The sequence below is a fragment of the Silurus meridionalis genome, chromosome 25, assembly GCF_014805685.1.
Source record: "Silurus meridionalis isolate SWU-2019-XX chromosome 25, ASM1480568v1, whole genome shotgun sequence".
Lineage (NCBI taxonomy): Eukaryota > Metazoa > Chordata > Actinopteri > Siluriformes > Siluridae > Silurus > Silurus meridionalis.
The window spans coordinates 11,392,173-11,414,866 of NC_060908.1; the positions used below are offsets into that span (position 1 = coordinate 11,392,173).

The 22,694-nt window shown below is 35.9% G+C and overlaps 1 protein-coding gene across 1 annotated transcript in view; it reads right to left on the bottom strand.

Annotated features, from left to right (window-relative positions):
* Positions 1-22,694, bottom strand: part of lamc3 (laminin, gamma 3) — a 121,506-nt gene that overhangs the window by 56,183 nt on the left and 42,629 nt on the right. The window contains exons 5-9 of the mRNA XM_046839213.1: positions 16,106-16,294; positions 14,427-14,544; positions 10,934-11,032; positions 9,445-9,581; positions 7,994-8,113 (exon numbers count right to left, since the gene is read on the bottom strand). Coding sequence (XP_046695169.1) covers positions 7,994-8,113; positions 9,445-9,581; positions 10,934-11,032; positions 14,427-14,544; positions 16,106-16,294 — 663 coding nt within the window. The remainder of the gene's footprint in view (positions 1-7,993; positions 8,114-9,444; positions 9,582-10,933; positions 11,033-14,426; positions 14,545-16,105; positions 16,295-22,694) is intronic.

The window sequence follows — 22,694 nt, forward strand, 5'->3', positions numbered from 1 at the left end:
CAGTACATGTTTAAATCCATGTTTCCCCTTAATGAACCACACCTTCCTAGTACCAGCAGAACTCATGCAGCCCCAGACCATGATTCTACCACCACCATGCTTAACTGTAGGCATGATACAATTTTCTTGGTTCTCCTCACCAGGTTATCAGCAAACATGCAGGACACCATCTGGTCCAAACAAGTTTATCTTAGTTTTATCAGACCACAGGACATGGTTTCAGTAATTCATGCTCTTGGACAGGCTTTCTTGTGAGCCAGCTTCAAAATATGCTTCCTTCTGGGACAAAGACCATGCAAACCGACTTCTTAAAGATTGTGGCATATGGCCAGAACAGTGACAGGAAAACCTTCCACTTCTGCAACCTCTAAAGCAATGCTGACAAACCCTCGTTTGCGTCTTTTTTTTAAGCCAGCTTCTGCACCTGATGCACAGCATGAGGACTCCACTACTTTGAAGGACCCTTTAGAGGCCTGTTCCAAGTGGAACCCATCTTGGAGAACCTCTGCATGACCCTGGCCACTGTACTGTAACTGTTTCAGGGTGTTAGCAATCTTCTTATAGCCTCTGCCATTTTTTTGAAGAGCAACAATTCTAATTATTAATTCTAATTAATCTCAAATTCTTTTTTTTTTTGTTATGAGGTGCCATGTTGAACACTCAGTGGTCAGTATGATAGAATTGTATTCAAAGCACCATTTTTAACTGCTCTAAAATAAGACACACAAATATGTATGTTCCTGTCAAGCAGAGAAAAACATGAACATGATAAATAGAACTTTTGGCAAAAAATAAATGAGTACACCCTAAATGATAACAACTGCACTGTTATGTAATGCAATAAAGATCACTTAGGGTGTACTTAATTTTTTTGCCCGCTATTTAGACAATAATGGCTGTATGTTGAGTTATTTTCAGAGGACAGTAAATCTGTGCTGCTATACAATTAAATTAAATTCATTTTTATTTGTATAGCACTTTTAACAATGAACATTGTCTCAAAGCAGCTTTACACAGATAATGTGGCGACTGTGGCAAGGAAAAACTCTCCGAAATGGCATAAGGGAACTCATCCTCATCTGGGTTGCACCGAATGTCCATTTATTACAGATAAACTATGTTGCGGGGTACAGTGATGATGATCAGAAGCAAACTGTAGTCCTGAGTTTGTGTAGCAGACTGCTGACATTAACTACAGTCCAAATCCATCCTCAAAGCTCCGTTCTTACTCCGGATTTATATATACTATACAAGCTGCACATTGATTACTATAAAATATATCCAAGTTTGATTTCTATAGTATTAGATATATAGTATTTATGCAGTTTTTCTATAATATATTCCCAAATGGGGTGTACCCACTTTTGTGAGATACTGTGTATATAAATAACATTTTACAAAAAAACTTTACATTCTTATGTACAATACAGGTAATAAAACCCATTACTGTTAGCAACATCCTCATTGTTTCAGCATGGGAAAAATAATAGTCATAGTATAAATTCAGTAAAGGACATTTTAAAACCCTTCGGTAGAGGCATTGTCCGCAACTCCAGTATTATAGCTTTCAGCATGGGGAATGGCTAAAGATAACTGCAAAGTCATGCCTAATACTATGGCTTGGTCACCAGAGCTGTAATCCTTTCCTATTCACATGTCTATCTGATTAAATATGCTCAATGAGGCACTCACTGAAAAGCCGATAAGAAAATGAAATGTGAAATTAGTACTTGCTATTGCGCTTTGGAATTTTGTCTTGCGAGTGCACTTATGATTCAGATCACAGACTGATGGCCAGGCATTTATTTTAGGATTTTCCAGAGAATTTAATTCATAGTTCATCAATTGTGACAAGTTGCCAGGACCATCACACTACCTTCACCATTTTTTACTTTTGGTATAATGTTCTTATTGTCAAATGCTGTTTGCTTTATGCCAGATATAATGGGTTTCTCAAAAAATTTCACTTTTGACTCATTTCACAGAAAATGATCGCAAAAGGCTTGTGGGTCATCAATGTGTCTTTATGATCCTCATGGCTTCAGTGTTTTTTCCTTTGTGACTTTTGTATGAAGACTACTTTCAATATTCTTGTGGTGCAATCGTGCAATCTATTTTCAAAATTTGGTATGTACGTTTACTGTTCTAAAGAAAGTGAGGCCTGTAGCTCCTTCGATGGTTGCTTCTGCATATTCTTTTTTTACCTCTCTGGATGAGTCGTCAGCACACACTCTGAGGAAGTTTTGTAGGCTGACTACTTCACCAAGTTTTCTCCATTTGTAGATGATAGCACACATTGTCGCTTGTTGAGTCTTTTTTCTAGACTGACATATTTTGCAGCAAGGTGTGCTTCATGTTGCTGAAAAAAGGTCTGTGTAAGCCCTGTGTACATTCTGTAGGGCAGGGTACAATATTCTATATCCAATACTGTCATGGCTGATTGAGACAAGATCAAACAAATTCAGTAAACAGAACTTCAACCAGAAACAAAAGACTAAGTACAGAATCCAGGGTTGTGATGTCAAAGTTTCAGGCTTTATTCCCGCAGAAAACAAAGTCAAACCGCTCCAATGAAAGTGTTCAAAGGTACAGCACAAACATAGTCTTTTTATACTCTTTTTTACAGTCTTGATAACAACTCTGCTTATTTGTCAATAGTTACCTCATCCCAATATCAATCCCTATTTGACAACTGGTTCATCACCTGCCACCATTATCTTTAATATGTATAATACTTTTTCTTTTTAATAATCTAATGTTGAAAAAGCCATTTCATCTTTTTTTTTTTTTTGTACTGGCCAGAAACGGAAATCTCTATAAGGCTGGCAACAGAACTACTGACCATTAAAGAGAGACTTATGCTTTCACCCACTCACTGGCCTTACTGTGGATATACTGACTACTCTTTTTTTTTTTTTGGTAATACTTAGTGGTATAAATATTAAAAAGTAGTTAATAAACAAAAAGTGATTAACAAACAGAAAGAAATAACTGTAAATGTGAGATTTGATACAATAACTAATAAAATAAACCAATGGGAATTACAAAAGAAAAAACTTATATCAATTTGATATGTGCTACATATAACACCATTAAAACTGTTAATGTTCTTAAATAGATACCACTTAACAAATAACTAGTAGTTAGTAAACACTGAAGAGAAATATTTTACCGGAATCTTTTAAACTTGAAAATTATAAACCAACATAAATTTTATCTTTATATTAAAGACCACATTTACTATTACTATTTATTAATGTATTAACATACATTTGTTAAAAATTGCTAGTGCTAATTACAGGTGTAAATGGGCTCAAATACATCTCAAAGACGCATCCAATTACTCAAACTACATTTGGTGGTGGTCATGGATGCATACAGTATGGTAACATCACATTTGAAGTGGATGCGCTTGATGTGTATTAGACAGCAACTAATTGACTACATCGGTTCCCTATTCAGAAAATATGTAATCTTTGTGAGGCTGTTTGGGAATGGTGATAAATATGTAAGAGCTCTGTGCCCTTAGGCTAAAGGATAAAGCACAGAAGAAAACAGCTGCTTTTCTCAGCTTTATCATAGCTTGTCATCTCATTTCCGATGCATCAACAAGTTTCATTAGTTGACCACAAAGTTACAAAAATGTATAAAATTCAATCCATGTAGAGGTCACTGGAAAGATATTAATATTTGTTGTGTGAACAGCTATGAATCTAAGCTGTCAAACTACTGATCCAGTCACCCAGGACACATGTTATTGCTTTGTGTGAACATGGCTAAAGATCATAGAAAAGTTTTACCATAGCAGCTAAGCTCCAACTTGCATAGGAATCAAATACATAGATAATTTTATATATGAAATTTTGGCTTCATCCAGTACTGTGACAACACTGGTTATATGGCAATTGATTTACCATTGGCTCCTCATGGCCATTCATGCCTTTTTGCTTTCATTACTGAATGTTATTGCAGCTACTAAAAGCATAGATAGCATTCTGCTTGACAAACTAGATAGACTAGTTGGCTTTAGTTAGGTCAAGTAAATAATATAAAAGTATGGCATAATTTTATCACAGAACCATTGTGATGGTCCACAGTGCAAAAAAATGTATCATACTTTTATTACCGTTTCACTAGATCATTGTAACATACTGATTCCAGAATTATTCATTGTAATCAACCCAATTAATTTCATATTAGGGATCTATGATACTACTAATGACCTTCAGTACCTAACAGAGTACCTAAGTATCTGTTTGACTTTTCATCTTTTATAACCCATTATGTCCAGGTTCATTATCAGTACCTAGAATAATAAAGACTATAGAATGGGATACAATTTTTTTCTACTGAGACTTTATAGTCAATTATAAACAAAACAAGATCAGACTAGCTAAAATATTGCTCCATGTGTCAGGAACAGAGACACAATCTTTGATAATAAGTTATAAACATAACTGTTAAGTCAGGCATTTTGTTAAATAACAGATGCTGGTCTGTAGGACTCATTGACATCCTCATTCAGGTGTTTTGTCAGCAGGGTGGTATGATGCCTTAAGGTGCCCTCAAAGCTGTGCCACCTTCTGGATCCATTTTTTATTTGTCATATCTAGTGCTGCTAGAGTCCCTTCTGGCACTATGATCACAATTTTTTACATATTAATCCACTATTGGATTAAAATGTACCTACTAATCTGTTCTCTCTCACTTTGTTTAGCGTCATGTGCACTTTTGCTTACTGATGGGAGGCTGTTGCCTGACATATTTCTACTATTTCTTGTGGCCAGACCTTTTTATTCTGTTTTATCCTGATGCTCTTCTTCTGTTTGAAGCTTTCTACATTTGTGACTCACCATCTGCTGTCTATGGGCAGTCTCACATGGATACCATGCCACCAAAAAGAGTCTCTCAATGTTTTTTGCTCATGTTATCTGAGGGAGATTTTGTTTGCCACCGCCGGTTTGCTCAATAGGGCTCTAAATATACGTATTTTTTACAATGTGTATTGTTTAATGCACAAATTAAATTTTTTCCGTTGTGAGTTTTACACAAAACATACACATTTCCTGATTATACTGGTGGTCATTTAGTATGGGAGGACTCAATCTACCTCTTTAGCATAGTCATCAATTTCCTTTCAGTGCCACTGTGATTATACTAAGACTCAAATATAATTAGGAAAAACAGCATAATTGTAAATATATGGAGATTATTTCTAAAACTTGGATGCAACTTCTTTGCAGTCAGTGACTGCTTGAAATCTGAAACCCAGGGAAAATAATTAGTTTTCTCAGCTGAAATGCTTTGCCAAGCCTTTACTGCAGCCACCTTCAGTTGCCGCTTGCTGTAGTGGGGTTTTTTTACTCACTGTTATGTCTTTAGTAGTTAAAATGCATAGGTTAAGGTGAATAACCATTTAAGAACATTTCATTTCATTTCTTAAAAACCTCTTGGGTTGCTTTCCTTACCAATATGTTATGTAAAGTATAATCTTTTAGGATTTGCTGTGTACGGCTGTTTTTGCCCTGTTGTTCACCCTGATACATCTTTCAGCATTCACATCAGCCGTGCCTCCATGGTTGACAGATGTTGTTGTATGCTTTGGAACATGAGCTCTTCCTTTCCCCTTCCCTTCCTTTCCCTACTCTATTTTTATCTTTTCCTATCATTCTGGTACAAGTTTTTTTTTTTACAGTAGAGGCTACTGTTACCAGTGGTTTACATCTTCAGGTAAACCCACTGTGTCCACATTCATGAAGGTGCTTCTTGATTGCATAATTTGACATTATTACATCTAACTTTCCAAGAGTGTTCTTGACTTGATGTTGTGAAGGGGATTTTCTTAAAAATGAATTTTGGGATCTTCCATAGATATTTTTTATAGCCTAAATATTTTGTTGTTGCTAAGTTTACCAGGGCTTTCCTTTTGTTTTAGAATGTACCAAATTGTTGATTTGGCCTCAATGGAAGCTTCTGCCTTCACTCTGGTAGGTCTGTTTTTTTTTTTTAGCTTACTTTATTTTCATTGACACCTGTTTCAACGGTAAATTGAGAGTTCCCCCCTGAATAGCTACCAAATGCAAAATTAACACATGGAATCAACTCCAGAATTTGTTATGAAATATAAGGAAATAATAATAATAAATAAAATTAAATAAAAATTGATCTATTTCATGCTTGATATTCATGGGTATATCTGAAAGCATGACCAGTGTTGAGAGGATTGAGAATCCTAACCTTGGGGTCTCTGTGAAAGCTTTCTGTTCAACACTTTTCCATCCCTCTCTTCTATCTTGCCCCTAGCACACTTCTTCCCTGCCGCTCTCTAGGTGAGCCAGATTGTGACTTAATTCGGTGTGTGTGAACTTGTTGTGTGTGCATGTTTTTTATAACTCAACTTGATAAATGTTCTACTATGTTTTCTCACTGTGGGGCACATGTGCACAACGACCTGCAGCAAAACACACATGTACAAATTGATTTGGCCAGAAGAGGTGAACTGTTGGCTGAAATGCTTCGGTGTCTTTCTGCCAGTTGTCTCACTTGCTGTTTCAACATGCTGCTCCATTCAAAACACACAAAAACCACACTAAATTCTTCAAATATTTTAAGCTGTCACTTATCTCAATAAGTTGTATATCATGGCACTAGCTAATGCCAAGAACAACTTTCCAGGCCTGCAAACATACATATTTTTTATTGCAGGCCAATATAAAAATATGCGATATGCAGATTAGTAAATATTAAAGAAAATATGTCTTTCTTGCTTGCTTATACCACATGAGGAGACTTACCAATGGAAGTGCAGCAAGTAAATTATTAATTGGTTGAAAAAGGGATAAAAGAGCTACTGTAGTCAAATCTTCTAAGAAAACCAATGCAGGGGAGGAGAAGTAAGCATCGGGATTTATAAGGAGGAGGAGATGAGGGGACTAAACGTAATTGTTAATGGCGGGGAGGGTGCAATTGATCTTTGCCATTTTTTTTGGCAGGCAGAGAAACACAAGTGAGTCCTGTGGCTTGGTGATAAGGAAAAACACCACTAAGTACCGTAAAAGGCTGTGAAGCAGGCTGGTGGCTTGGCAAAACAAAGATAGATGAGTCTGCAACATATATATAGTTACACTGACCATGTGCAGAAAAAGTTCTTTTTATCATTTGTCCTTAAAGTTGTGCATTAAGGCAGATGCCAAAAGCTTTAGTTTGATGTTCACATTTGGAAGGCATTTAGCCTGGAGCAGTGTCTGAGTAGGCTGTGCTTTGATCATACTATGGACTAGAAGCTTTAAAGACATGCTGTAACAGGATTGCTCCTACAGTGATCAGCCTGAGATGATTGGGCTAAGTGTTTTACAGTAACGCTAAATTACGCTGTTAAAGAAGCTCAATCAGGGTAGTCCAATTTGTCATTCTGTTCAGTACTTGCTGCATTCTGGGGACAGGGGAGTTCAAAATAGCCCTTTTGGATAAAGTCTACAATTTAAAATGCGATTAAAACAAGGGCTTGCTTGTCTTGCACTATTGTTTTATCATTAAAATATAATAATGTAATAACAAAACAAACAACAAAAAAAAAACCAGTAAACACATATATATGACTATATAGTCAACATAGCCAAAATGTGTTCTTTTTAAGGTTCTTCCAAATTTCTTAAATCTGGCAAAAACAGCTCATGAAGTATGGTTTCAACAATGCTTTACTCTTAATGTTTTGTAAGATTTGGTTTAACAAGTCGTAAACATTTCAGTGGGGTAAATTTAGAATATTACTCAAAACTTATTAATTATAAACTGAAATTCAAATCTCATTAAGGAAGGAATTTATTATCACCCCAAAATACAAACACCAGACCTAAGTATAATAGATGCTCTTTAAAATTTTTAATCTTTACTTCTGGATGAGGAAGCTGTCGATCCAAACCTTACTAGCCAATGAGAGTAATACTATTCGTCTTGTCATGTTGTTAAATATACATTAAACTGGATCTTGTACCTGGTGCTTTGAAGTACCCGACATCCTCCTCACTAAACGGTAGAAGATAAACTTCTCCCTCTTTCCATATCAGAGGGGCTTCATGATGTCCTGAGAATTCACCAAGCCACCCATCAGTATCTAAGAAAACACATACACAAATACATGTATAAGGGTGTTTACACAGATAGTTTAATAAACAAGGAAAGGTGATTTTTATGCTTGCACTATTTTACATCTGGCATTATTAAAGTAAATATATATATATAAAACAGCTTTGCAATAATTTACATGTACAACATATCTTCTTGAATGTAATTTTTTGGTTAAGAGTTGTATGCTTTGATAGTCACCTATTATTGATTCTATCAAAGGATGCTTGCTTCATTCAAGTGTTCAGGTGGAGTATTCATAACCAATTTGGTGCAAACCATTGAAGGTAGGTATTAAAATGGTCTCACTTGTGCTTTTATGATAATATATGATTTATCTTGGTAAATAAAAATACAAAAAATGTTCATAATTAATACATTTTGATGTCTATTTCAGTATACTGCTAAAAATTTAAAATCTACATGTATAACAAAAATCTGTATTTCCACATTGTGTAGATACGTTACTAAAGCACAAAAAGAGCACGTATTACATACAGCAGACTTTCCAATATAAATAAATATATATATATAATTTAACACTAGCACATATAACATATAGCCACATATTTGTGGACACTGGACCATAAAACTGTGCTTCTCGGAACATCCTATTTTAGATTTAGTCCCTGTTTGTGTCCTAAGGTTTTTTATTAGGTTTTGGAGTGTGGCTGTGGAGATTTGTGATCATTCAGCCACAGGCGCATTAGTGAGTTCATGGACGGATGTCAAGCGAGAAGGTCTGGTGCATAGTCAGCGTTCCACTTCATTCCAAAGGTGTTCAGTGGGGATGAGGTCAGAGCTCTGTGCAAGACACTTGAGCTCACTGAATTTAACCTCGGCAATGCATGTCTTCATGCCCAGTATTTTGTACACAGGGCACTGTAATGCTGAAACAGACTTTTGCTCCTTTTGGTTTCGCTGAGAGGAAATTGTAATGCTAAAGCATACTGCCAGACTGCTTTTGTATGCTTTGAAATTTGTGGCAAAATTTAAAAACCATATACTGTATACTGTAAATGTGATGGACTATCTATATGTATGATCACAAACATTTGCCTATTGTTCTCCATGTTATAAAACATTTAGTTGTGTATGTTACACTACTCACTGTATCATATAGTTTGGTTATATAATGTGCACTGTATATTTTATTTTTGTATTTTGGCAAATACAGTCCATTAAACTACATAAAAAATACATTATCAAGATGATTAATAATGCAATATGGTTGGGGTTTGACCTCATTAACCCTCATTATATACCATTTAATGATTTTACTGCTGAGCTGCTTAGAGAGGATTTTGTGTGATTGATTACCCTGAAGGAAGTTGGAGGTAATGTTGAAGGCCACATGCTGACTGGAGGATGAGCATGCTCGTGAGTGGCCAAAGCAGAAGCACATCTGACAGCCTTGTGGATTGTCAGGTTGGAAGTTGAAGGAGCCAGGTTTGCATCTAAGCATGCACACACAAACCACAAACACACACATACAATGAAGCAAAATAAGACATTCTGATCCAACTGAACAAACAGGAACTGTTTATTTAATATATACCAGTGCATGATTGACTGAAAGCTCTGAAAGGTTTATACTATATGCCTTATAATAAACTATAATACAGTCAAAGTCACTGTGATTTGGACTGTAATTAATATTGGTTCATCTTTAGGCCTCTTCTTCATGCCATCTCATGACATTTTCCTTGCCGCAAGTAGCTTGCTCATTATGGACGAATTTACAATTAAAACAAACAAACAAACTTTTTAAATTTCTGTCTATTGTTAAAATTGTTATATATATATATATATATATATATATATATATATATATATATATATATATATATATACAGTGAGGAAAATAAGTATTTGAACACCCTGCTATTTTGCAAGTTCTCCCACTTAGAAATCATGGAGGTGTCTGAAATTGTCATCGTAGGTGCATGTCCACTGTGAGAGACATAATCTAAAAAAAAAAAAATCCAGAAATCACAATATATGATTTTTAAACTATTTATTTGTATGATACAGCTGCAAATAAGTATTTGAACATGTCTACCTGTCTATCAGCTAGAATTCTGACCCTCAAAGACCTGTTAGTCTGCCTTTAAAATGTCCACCTCCACTACATTTATTATCCTAAATTAGATGCACCTGTTTTAGGTCGTTAGCTGCATAAAGACACCTGTCCACCCCATACAATCAGTAAGAATCCAACTACTAAAATGGCCAAGACCAAAGAGCTGTCCAAAGACACTAGAGATAAAATTGTACACCTCCACAAGGCTGGAAAGGGCTACGGGGAAATTGCCAAGCAGCTTGGTGAAAAAGGTCCACTGTTGGAGCAATCATTAGAAAATGGAAGAAGCTATATATATATATATATATATATATATATATATATATATATATATATATATATATATATATATATATAAACACTTTCAACAATAGTTTTCAACAATTAGTTTTAATTGTAAGTTCGTAATTGTAAACACTTTCAACAATACAATACACACACACATTTATTCAAAATTGTTTACATAAATGAAATATTATAGCAATATTTCATTTCTGTTTATGATTTCAAGGTGGCAGATCCATACATTAAATTAATTAATGTATATGAACTGTTATTTTTATTAATTTAGTCAGTTTTGCACTGCAAACATCAATGATATCTTAAACTGGTCCCCCGGATTTTCAGTAAAAAAAACAAATCAGAATTTGTAACAGAATCAGAATTGTACTGCATATTCATTGCATTAGCATATTTGTGTTACATGTGTATGTGTAAAAAGGTCACCTGTCACATGAGTGTCCTTCCACATTGGATTTGCAGTGACATCTTCCATCTCTAGCTGAGCACACGCCTACACTGCCTCTTTCATCACACTCACACGACCTACCAACAAACACACAAACCAAGAAACGAATTTAAATAAAGCCTTGGACTGTGCACAGTGGCTTCAAATAACACCTACTCTGAATCTGCATTTTGTGTATTGTGCAGTGACAAATTCTCACATTTACAGATTTTTTCCCCTCACACCAAATAGGGAGCATCTTCCCCATTATCTCTAACATGCCACAATATATATGCATGAATATGTGGTAGACTATAGCAAATTGAGTAAATTAGGGTAAGAGGAATACTAATGCCGCTTTATATTTGTATCTGGCTTTTCTGATACCAGAAAACAGCATTTAAGTGTACTCAATTTTTATATAACTATTTAAATAATTTTCTGTTTACTTTTAAATTTTAGGTTTATTCCTTTATTTGTTCTGTTAAGAAATGCCAGGTTGCATTTAAATGTAAATTTATTATGCTTTTTTTTTATGTATATGCTTTAAATAGCATTAAGGTATATTTAATTATCATAAATGTGCCTTATATATAAATAATAATAAAAATATATCATAAAAATGTTGTGACATATATTCTGGGTCACTGAAAAAAAGACTTCTTCCTCTCGTTGTAATTGACAGCGTTTTGCATTAATAAGCTGTCTATTACTTATAATTCAATTAGCGCTCACATTCTGCTTCTCTCTCTCTCTCTCTCTCTCTCTCTCTCTCTCTCTCTCTCTCTCTCACTGAATCCTTCAATTTTGCTTTGCTCTTTCTCTTCATTTCCCTTTCTCAGTCTCTCTCTCTCCTCTCTATTACTTGTCAGTTTTGGTCTATTCTGCTTTGCTTCACCGAACCAGCTAATTCATAGCACAGCATACTGACTCACACAGGCCACAAGGGAGAGAATGAGAGAAAGAGAGAGCGAAAGAGTGAAAGATAAGCATGGGCGTTTGTACTTGATTTTCCGGATGTGTTGCACTATACTTCTATATTGTTTTCTTTATTTGTGTCTTTACAGCTAAAACCCTACCAGTAAAAGGTTTGGACAAATCTGTCCAAACTGCTTGAAAATGTTAATTAAGGGATTAACATAGATGTATTTGGTGACCAAAAAAATGGCTAAAGCTATTTACAATTCAGAAGAAATGCTAAATTTATAACAGTATTCTGGTTAAAGCTTTGCAAATTTAATTAATTGAAATCAATTTAATTTATTTTTCTTGGAAACTTATTTGCAAAATGTTAGGTTTTTAACAGTTTTGACAAAAAATCATTGGTCAGGAAATTTGCAAGAATTAAACAACTTATAATAGGATAGCTTTTCCAGGCTGTGTGGGTAAACACAGGAATAAGGGTTAATCCCAGGAATGGGATCCCAGCCATGTTCAATTTAACAAAAAGCAGCTTAGTTATCATGACTATACCTTTGCCTTACTGGATTGAAATTTTGTTTTTCTTAAACAGTTTACAGCAGCAAAAGTACATGAGCAAATAATGGCACAGGAGGGCTCATTAGTGCATTTTTCTGACCACTGATTTGTTGTTAAAAATATTATAAGCTTTACATGTTTCCATTTCAGCTTTGGTTCCCCAAAATAAAGCAGAGTGTACTATAGAAAAGGTAGAATATGTGCTAGCCTGATTTATTTTCATGGTACGTGGTGACCAGTTATCATTAACTGATTGATTCATTGAGTGATTCATATTTCTTCTGATTTTTCTTCTATCCCAATAGGCTGAGAAGTTTAGTCCAGGTTCCTCCATCCTTGGCCACACATTTAGATCTTCCTGGGGGATCCACAGGCATCCGTAACCCATTTGTTAGACAGAATCTCAATTTTGCCTCTGGGTCTCTGTCCCATGAGATTTGTCCAATACAGCTCTAGCTGAAGTTAACCAGGGAGAATCATTGTAAGAAGATATAAGCAATCAACTTTCAGTCTTGTCTAATTTTCTTCCTTTCACAGTCTGTGACGTGTCCATGGACTCCGTTCTTCTTGGCCTGCCCTTAATTCTGTCATGAATTCCATCCTCAGAGCTGTTTTTGGTCTAGAATGTTTGTTATTTGTTCATGTGCTTTTGTATTTTTAACTAACTGCCTAAGTTTTTGTTTTGATCCCATCTCTATGCTTGCCATGTCAGTTTTTTTCAGTGTGAACACCTGCCCTGTGTTTTGCTAAGTTTCACTGATGCTTCCTGCATTACAGCTCATGTTCTACAGTATATATTTGACTTAGCAACTTAGATATGCCTGTGATAACCTTCACAACATGTACCCTGAGACCTGTTAGTGTTTCCTGACTATCAATCATGGACTCCTGATATATTTGATTATAGATGCTTAAATAATACATCTGCTATGTTATAAAATTATAAGAATAAGATCTTATTAGCTGACTAGCTGCAATAGCCCATAGTGCACTTATCTGGAGAATTTGTGTATACTGTATGCCCACACTAACATTAGCAGCAGGAGACATCAAAAATCAGATTTGAGGGGAAGTAAATAGGCAATGAAAGTAAAAGCTTGGTTGGCGATTCTGTAGAAGTAAAGTTCAAAACAAGTCAAAAAAGTTTTAGTGCAATGTTTTGTTTTTAGTGCACTACTGAGCACTGACCTCTCAAGTGACAAGTTAAGAGAGCCTGCAATTGAAAATGTATGAATTGGGAAAGAAGTCATAATTATTTGCTTGCAGACATAGAAGTTAAAGGTAGCACAAGGTGGCTGATGGAGAGAAAAAAAAGAGAAAGGTCATACAGAGAAGATGGTGAGTCTTGAGACACATATAGATATATGCCATGGTCACTGTCACAGGTACCTAAGAATCAGTTATTAAGAATTTGAACTAAAACAAGTATTAATAAAATCAGTCAATAATCTATTTATATATCCACACGTAACCCATCTGTCTATAAAGCCATTTATCCATCCATCCCTGTTAAATATTTTTTTTTTTAAATAGAAAGGAGGAATAATTTAGACGTACATATTTTTTTACTTATATGCTTACTTGATTTGTTCTTGTTTGCTTGCTTACCTTATTCTAATGCATATTAAGGTGGTATTATCTAATCAGCTATCTCTACATATACGTTCAATTAACATACCTTAATATACCTAATATGCTTTATTTTAAAGCAAACGCACAGCCTTTAGGAATCCAGCAAGCAGCGGAACATCTTACGAAGTTATGGGTATAGATGCTCATCTTTGCTGATTGCAGATGTCACCCAAGCCATAGGTCTAAAGTGAAATGTGCTTGCACAAAAATGAAGTAGTGAAGATTTCATTTAAAAGAGACCATCAGGTATACTTATTTTGAATAAGTCAAAGAAGAAACGTGTTTAAAGTATTACATTTCAATGTTTTATATGAGAAAATGCCTCAAGGCAAGATATTGTACATCCATTGAGTAATAGATAAGCATTAGCACCATCATTACCTGCAGCCCCCTGGTCCAAGCGAGTGGAATCCAGGCTTGCAGACATCACACCTTACCCCCATCACACTCGGCCTGCAGAGACATGTCCCTTTCTCATCGCACTGCAGACTTACAGAGCCTGGAGGTTAGAGAGGGAGAATATGAGAATGGTTTTTGCAGAAAATTATTTATAGACATCTGCTTACACAGCTACAATGGGATTATTGACTTAACATGTACATTTACAAATTTAATATCTGTATTTTATTTATATAGCCTACAGCCTGACAGCCTGAAATATTTCTAATGACTGTTGTAATAGATTTTCTATCTAAAAAGGTGCTCAATGAAAGAAAAATAATACGCTATAGTATATAGGGATCAGATACTAATTACTATTTTTTTTATGTGGCTCAGATAAATTGTCTTGCCATTACTGCTATTTAGTAACTGTTTACAGCAGAGGTTAAAAGAAAAACCTCTGAACGCTGTGGGGGGGCTACTGTATGCTTTAATCTCTTTAGCTGAATCAAATGCACACAATGAAAAGAACGCATGAATATTTTATTGCTTCAAGGTCATTTTCCTGGTTCCCACAATAAATCATGTATGTTTATACACAGAACACAATTGGGAACAAGGTAAAAACAAAGAGTTCCTAAAAGGTTAAGGTTAGAAAAAGCTACAGGCATACAAATATTTAGCAGCAGTGATATATAGGCTAGTAGGTGCTTAATCCTTTGAGAGTATGTGTGTTTGTGTGTATATGTTAGTGTTTTGTTGAGGGATCAAATGTTCAAGTTTAGCCTTTGACTATTTACATTTAATCTCATGGAACCGTGGGGTCATACTTCAAATAAAATAAAATCAAATCACATTAAATCAAATCAAACAAAAAATCCAAGCTATGAACTATATTTAACTTGAAACAATATAGTGTTTCTGGTGCCAATTTCTTAGTGTTTTTAATTTTGTATTTGTTTCATTAATCCTGTGAGACATTTAGTGATTGTCTGCCAGATAGAAGTCACAGGGGAACAATGCTAATGCACTTACAAAGCTGGTTTAATGATCTTGAGCTTATGTGATGATTATTTTTCATGATTAGCTTCAAAAAAGTAGTTTTTTACTTACCATTAGCATTATTTCATATAATACATTAAAGAGAACTTCAGTGTTGAATTAGAAGAGTGGCAAATGTTGGTCTCAAAGATCCAGAATATAATACAGCTACAAAAGTGGCATAGTTGCATTGAATTATGCTAGAGACTTAACTTAGCTAAACTATGACTAGTGTGATAATTGGTGGTTTGGTACGTGATTTCTTTAAACAGAGTGTATAGGTGTGAAAGTGCTGCATCAAGTCAAAATTAAACAAGGGATGATTACCACTGGCACCATTATCAGTGGGTGGAACTGCATTGTAGGTAATGATGGAAAATGGAATGCAGAAGAAGGAAGTCCAAACAAATACAATTTTGGAAGCCACTACACATACCATCATTATAAATGTTGATAATGCAAGTCATTTGGTCAAGGTGACTCCTTCCTTTAAGCCTAATTTTTTGGTTTTAGATGTGGACATGGTATTGGTTTTGTTGGTATTGTATTCAAATGAAAATGAATGCACATCATTTTCTGAATGCACATAATGTACCTCAATTCATCTGTGTGTCTGTGTTCACATATCTACATCTCACCCATTGTGCTACAGCTGCAGTCGTTGCAGGGAAGCAGTGGAGACGATCTATAGAAATTCTCTTTGCAGTGTTCGCAATGCGGCCCTGCTGTATTTTCCCTACAGCCGATACAGCGCCCACCGCTACCTGTACTGCGGTACAGCTCCGCATCAAACACGCAATCATTCGCACGTTCGCTGCAGTTACACTCTGGCAAAAAGCATAAAGTGGAATAGTTAGGATGCTATGTTTGGATTAGATATTAATAGACATTAAATGGTTAAGAGAAGGCAAAATAACAGGCAATGCTTCATGTCAAACAGCTGTTCCTCACTCTGTCTTTCACACAAACACAGAAACATGCAGTTAACATTTGTGCAAACTCAAATGATTTAATCCCAACCATCCAATCACAATCCTCAACAAAATAACCTAGCTTATTATGCATTAGCCACCTAGGGGGGCATTATGGGAAATGACCCATTTTATTCCAAATATGACTTTCCCAATTTCATCTGCAACCACTGTAGGAGTATCAGTCCCTATTGTGCTGTAATGTCTGTGCCTATATTTGAAGGAAAATCATTCTTTGTTACATTGTGGAGGGTTTTGTTATCATTGTGCATAACTATTTATTCAATCATAACATTAATATATGATGTATTTGAGAATTACGAGCAACTAATGCATTACTAAAATGTTTAATATTGAATAGTAAAATATTGACTTATTACATAAAAAATTCTGTGGTATAGTACTATTTTTAACATTCTGTCATTACCATCGTATGTGTACCTATAGTTGTATTAGTGACTTTGTATACATCTGGAGCAGATGTTGTAAAATAATAATGATTGAGAGGCAAGGGTTTGAATGAGAGTTTGCAAATGCATAAAATTTATGTTCCAGGAGATGGTAGTTCAGTGTTTAAAGCATTGGATTTTAGACTTCAGAAGGTCACAAATTAAAATACCACTAAAAAAATAAATTCCAGTACCCCTAAGCTGCCATTGGTGGGCCCTTGAGCAAGGCCCTTAAACCTCAACCACAAAGTTTTAAGTCACTCTGGATAAGGGCTTCTGCCAAAAAAAAGGCACTGTACACCTCAATGATAGAACTATAATTATTGGACATTCGGTGCCACTCTTATGAGGATGGGCTCTCTTGAGTTTGGTTCCTCTCAACGTTTCTTGCTCATACCATCTCAGGAAGTCCTTTTTAAAAAAACAATTAAACTAAACTAAAATGCCATCTAGGATCTAGGAAGTGTGGTCAGAAATCATAGATGGCGTGAAAGTGCTGGTAAGCAGGGTAAACGTGGGAGAAATACACTAAAAAACATGCAACAGACAATTCCAGTATTAAAGACAATAGATTAACATACAATTACATTTTTAATAGAATGTATAACACTCAAATGCAATATTATTACATATTTTTCTTTGTTTACTTCCACATGGGTCACAACTTGATGTCCAACTTAAAAATTGGGTCCTAAAGCAAAACCAGTGTTCTACATTACTGTGTCTGAATGCCAGATGTCTTCTCTTTTTGCTGTCCTTCATGTGCCAAATCCAATCAAGCAAGCTCAAGCACTGAATTTCTGCTACAGGCCTGATACCGGAGTTTGGAGATGGATTAAAGAGAAATGTCAAGCCTGAGTGCAAGATCTTAGTTGATCACAACAACACTCTCTTGACCAGAAATCTTGAAAACTTTATCTGCATAAACGTTTCTCTGAAGGGAAAAATATAGGACTGTGGTGAGACCTGCTATGTTGTAATGAATTTACATATAACATTACTGTATATAAAGCTCTCACATAAAAATAAATACTTTAAATGTACACAATACAGTTCCCTCTTAAAGTACTGAATTTGCCAAAACAATTCTTTTGTTTTTGCAGTACCCAGAAGTACAGTATATTGGGTTTGAGGTGAGAAGATAAATGAGATGATCGATGATACATTAAAACTATATTACCGATATTTACACCTGCAATAGATATCTAAAACAACTTGGCACCTTTGGTGGAAAACCAGACAAATTTTTGTGAGTATTATTATTATTTACCATAAAATAACACTTATTTGGTTTGATTCCCATGGATGTATCACCTGCATCGAGCTAATGACCTAATGGCATCAAAATGCTATATTCTTGTGATGCTTTTCCAAGATTCTATCAACTGCTGTTTGTTTTTGGATGTTGTTTGCTTTCTCCCTTCAGTCTCTTCTTTCAGGAGGTAAAATGCTGTTCAACCGGGTTAAGGTCTATGAGTGATGTGGACAATCTAAATCATTAAAAATAAAAAAGTACTGCATTGTATTTTGGGTCATTGTCATTGCTTCAAGATGAAGTTCCTGTTTCTGTTGACTTCAGAATTCCTTCACTGCTTCAACCACGAGATAATAAAAATTAGTGAGCCTTTTTCAGAAATAGCCATACAAACACAAGTCATGACACTATGTGCACCCTGCTTCAATAGTGTTTATCTTATGTATGTATTGAATCTTGATATCAAAACATTTCCTTCTCTGTAGTAGAGGTCTACTTGGTTTATCTCTGTATTTCTTTGCAAATCTGGACTTCCAATTTTTACTTCCAAGTTTCTTCTTTTGAAGACTTCGTTTAATAACATTTCCCAATAGCTCTGTGGAAATTCTTCTTGTTACTGAATTGTTTTTTTTGTTGTTGTTTTTATTCCCAAACTCTCATAAATTGCTGGCTGGTAAAAACACCAGTGGTTTCTTCCTTTTTAGGACATAAATGATTGTATTGGCCATTCCCTATCCTTGTGCAATGACTGGTTGGTTTCTACTGTTTTCCACTTCAAAACAACTTGAGACTCTCCAATAAATAGCTCACTAGTTTTTAACAAAGCACATGTAAGCAGCAAGAAACAGCTCAGTCATGTGTTCTATTATTTTGGATCACTTAAAAAGTTTGAACAAAATGTTTTATGTTCTAAGCTGTTTAACACATCTAGATGTAAATATCAGGAAATGAAAAGTATAATTCTGATCTATTATAATATTAATCTTTTGATCACAAACCTAATTGTTTTCAGGGTATAACAAAAACATAATTGTTCGTCCAGAACTTTTTAAACAGACAGTATATAGACATGAATATTCAGCATCCTCAAACACATTTCACAAAACTACTTACAGAATGAAATAACAGGTATTGTTATATAATATTCTGTGTATAATGTGTGCACCTACTGTACATCTCTTCATATATTCATATATCATATATATTTGTGGACTAGTGATCATGATTAGTATATGGTTTTTGAACATCTCATTCCATGTTTAGTCCACATGTGCTGTTACAGTAACTGTAACTTTTCTGGAAAGATGTTCCACTAGATATTGATGTGTGGTTCTGAAGATTTGTACTCATTCAGACACAAGGGCTTATGTAAAGTCAGGTACTGATGTAGGGTGAGGATGCCTGAGGTGTAGTTCACATTCCAATTCATCCCAAATTCAGTAGGGTTGAGGTCAGAGTGCATCCAGAAATTATTCACAGCGCTTCACTTTCCACATTTCATGTTACAGCCTTATTACAAAATGGATTCAATACATTATTTTCCTCAAAAAAAATAATGTTCCATAATGACAATGTGAAAGAAGTGTGTTTGAAATCTTTGCAAATGTATTACAAAAAATAAAAAATAAATCACATGTTTATAAGTATTCACACTCTTTGCTCAATATTTTGTTGAAGCCCCTTTGGCACCAGTTACAGCCTCAATTCTTTTCGATGCTACAAGCTGCGAACACCCACAGTATGTTTGGGCAGTTTCTCCCGTTCTTCTTTGCAGAAGCTCTTCAGCTACATCAAGTTGGGTGGGGAGTGTCGGTGCACAGCTATTTTCAAATCTTTTTAGAGATGTTTAAATGGGTTCAAGTCTGGGCTCTGGCTGGGCCACTCAAGGACATTCACAGCGTTGTTATCTTGGCTGTGTGCTTAGGGTCATTGTTCTGATGGAAGATAAACAGTCACCAAAGTCTGAGGTCCAGAGCGATCTGAAGCAGGTTTTATTCAAGGATGTCTCTGTACATTGCTGCATTCATCTTTCTCCCGATCCTGACTATTCTCCCAGTTCCTTCCGCTGAAAATCATTCCCAAAGCATGATGCTGCCACCACTATGCTTCACTGTAGCAATGCTATTAGCCGGTTAAGAGTGGAGCCTAGTTTCCTCCAGACATCCGATCTAGAGAGAGTCCTGGTGATTCCAGATTCTTACATTTATGGATGATTGGGGCCACTGTGCTCATTAGGACCTTCAATGCTGCAGCAATTTTTCTGTACCCTTCCCCAGATCTTTGCCTCTATACAATCCTGTCTTGAAGGTCTACAGACAATTCCTTTGACTTAATGGCTTGGTTTGTGCTCTGACATGCACTGTTAACTGTGGTACCTTATATAGATGTGTGCCTTTCCGAATTCTGAACGGAATTTACCACAGGTGGACTCCAATCAAGTTGTAGAAACATCTCAAGGATGATCAGTGGACACAGGATGAACCTGAGCTCAATTTAAGTGTCATGGCAAAGGTTGTGAATAACCATGTATGTAAGTGATTTAATATATATATATTTTTATAAATTTGCAAAGATTTCAAAAAAACTTTTCACATTGTCATTATGGGGTATTATTTGCAGAGGGGCAAAGTACAAGCATCCTTCACTTATGTAGAAGTAAAGATACTTATGTTTAACTTTTATCAAAGTTGAAGTAAGGATGTTTGGGCTCTGACATGTACTTAAATAAAAAGTTGCCATGACTTCTACCTGTTTTAGTGTCACACTTGTAACAAGAGGTCACGTCATATTCATATTCAAGCTTTCTATACATATATTTATGTTTATGTCTGTGAGGCAAATATTCACTGAGATTCAGGTCGTTTAATCAATGTGTCTGTAAAGAGAAATAACATTGATGGCAAAGAGTGCCCCCTGACTTTTCTTATTTGACAGAAGCGCAGCATTTTGTTGTTTTTATGAGTGTATACAAATAAAAGTAGACCATTTACAGATGTATATGATGTGTAGCTCTTATCTCTAAGTTAAAAAAAAGACAGAGTAATTTAAGTTTGTTTCAGCGTTATGAGGAAACAAATGCCACAAAACGCACCAGCGCAATTGGAAAGATACACCAATGAAAGATTGAAAAAAGCCACGCAAACACAGGTTGATGGACTGAAAGTTCAGATATTTGTGAAACAAAATGTAATGAGTGAAAGTAAAAAGTTGTCCAAAAGAATTGTGAAGTAAACCAAATACTGATAAGTACTTGTACTGTGCTGATAGATAAGTACTGATACCAGGAAAAATCCATTTAAGTACAGTAATGAAGTTTTTGTACTTTGTTACTTCCCAACTCTGATTGTTAGAAAGGATTCCTATTTAGTTGTAATTCCATGCTTCACCACTAGAGGCAGATATATAGTTTACTAAACAATGACAAGCTACCCGTGACATCATAGTACACCGTCCTCCACCAAGAGTATAAAAGGCCAGAACACGGAGCCGCTGCATGCATTCTGCATCACGCAACCTACTGAATAGCAGCTAGCAGAAGACAGCAAGAATCACCTCATATACAATCAATTCTATACCCAGTAAAGTAGAGTGTTCTGAATACTGTATCGTGTTTTTACTGACGCGCTGGGGCGAGTACAATCCACTGATCAGCGTATACCAGATAGTGAGAATCCTTATATGGTCCGTCGAGCTAGAGAGAAAACTTCTTAACATTGGTCCTTCGAGCCGGATAAGTGTGCTTACCACAGAAGAAGGATGTCAGAACAACCCTCCAGCGAGTTTTCGCGCCCACGACGCAGAACTCAGCCCCCATCCCACCTTAAAGACTATGAGGTGCAATACTCTACACAGCGTTCACGTGAACAAGAGGAGGAAACACAGCAAAACACAACGAGAGATGAATCTCGTGTTTTGACCCCAGATGATAGTGATTCTCCTCCCTCTAGTTTACATGCTGATAACATCGATGCAATTACAGGAGTTACTAGCGCTCCGCATTTAGATGTTAACACACAGACTTTTGAAAGTGATGAAGAGGAAGAGCCTTCTTCACAGGAGGAAGAGGCTGCCCTTACACCCGTTAGACATAAGTCAAAGACGAAGAGCCAATCAAAGAGTCATGACATGGAGAGGGAAAATAGGCAACTCCGTGAAGATAAGGCGGCCATTCTGGAAGAACTCCGAGAACTTAAGGCCCTTTACAAGGATATGCAGAAGTTAACAGTAAAGCTGCTGGCTCCTCGGCATCATCGAGTGAGAGAGACATCGGTCCCATTGCCCCCGACTATCAATAAACCACCTGCAGGAGCCGCGCCTAAGCCAGTGCCTCATACTAAACAAACTAGCCCCCGCAAACATCAAGTGCCCCCTAGTAAGAGTCCCTTAAAGTCAGAAGTAGATACATATGCCCATCTACCTAATTCACAATATCCTCCCTTGATGGGGCGGCTTCAGAATTCTCCGGACACGTCCTATAAGGGCCCGCATCCAACAATTCCAGATTTCTCCAGTCCAGACCCCAGAGAATTCACTCATTTAAAGTTAGCCCTTG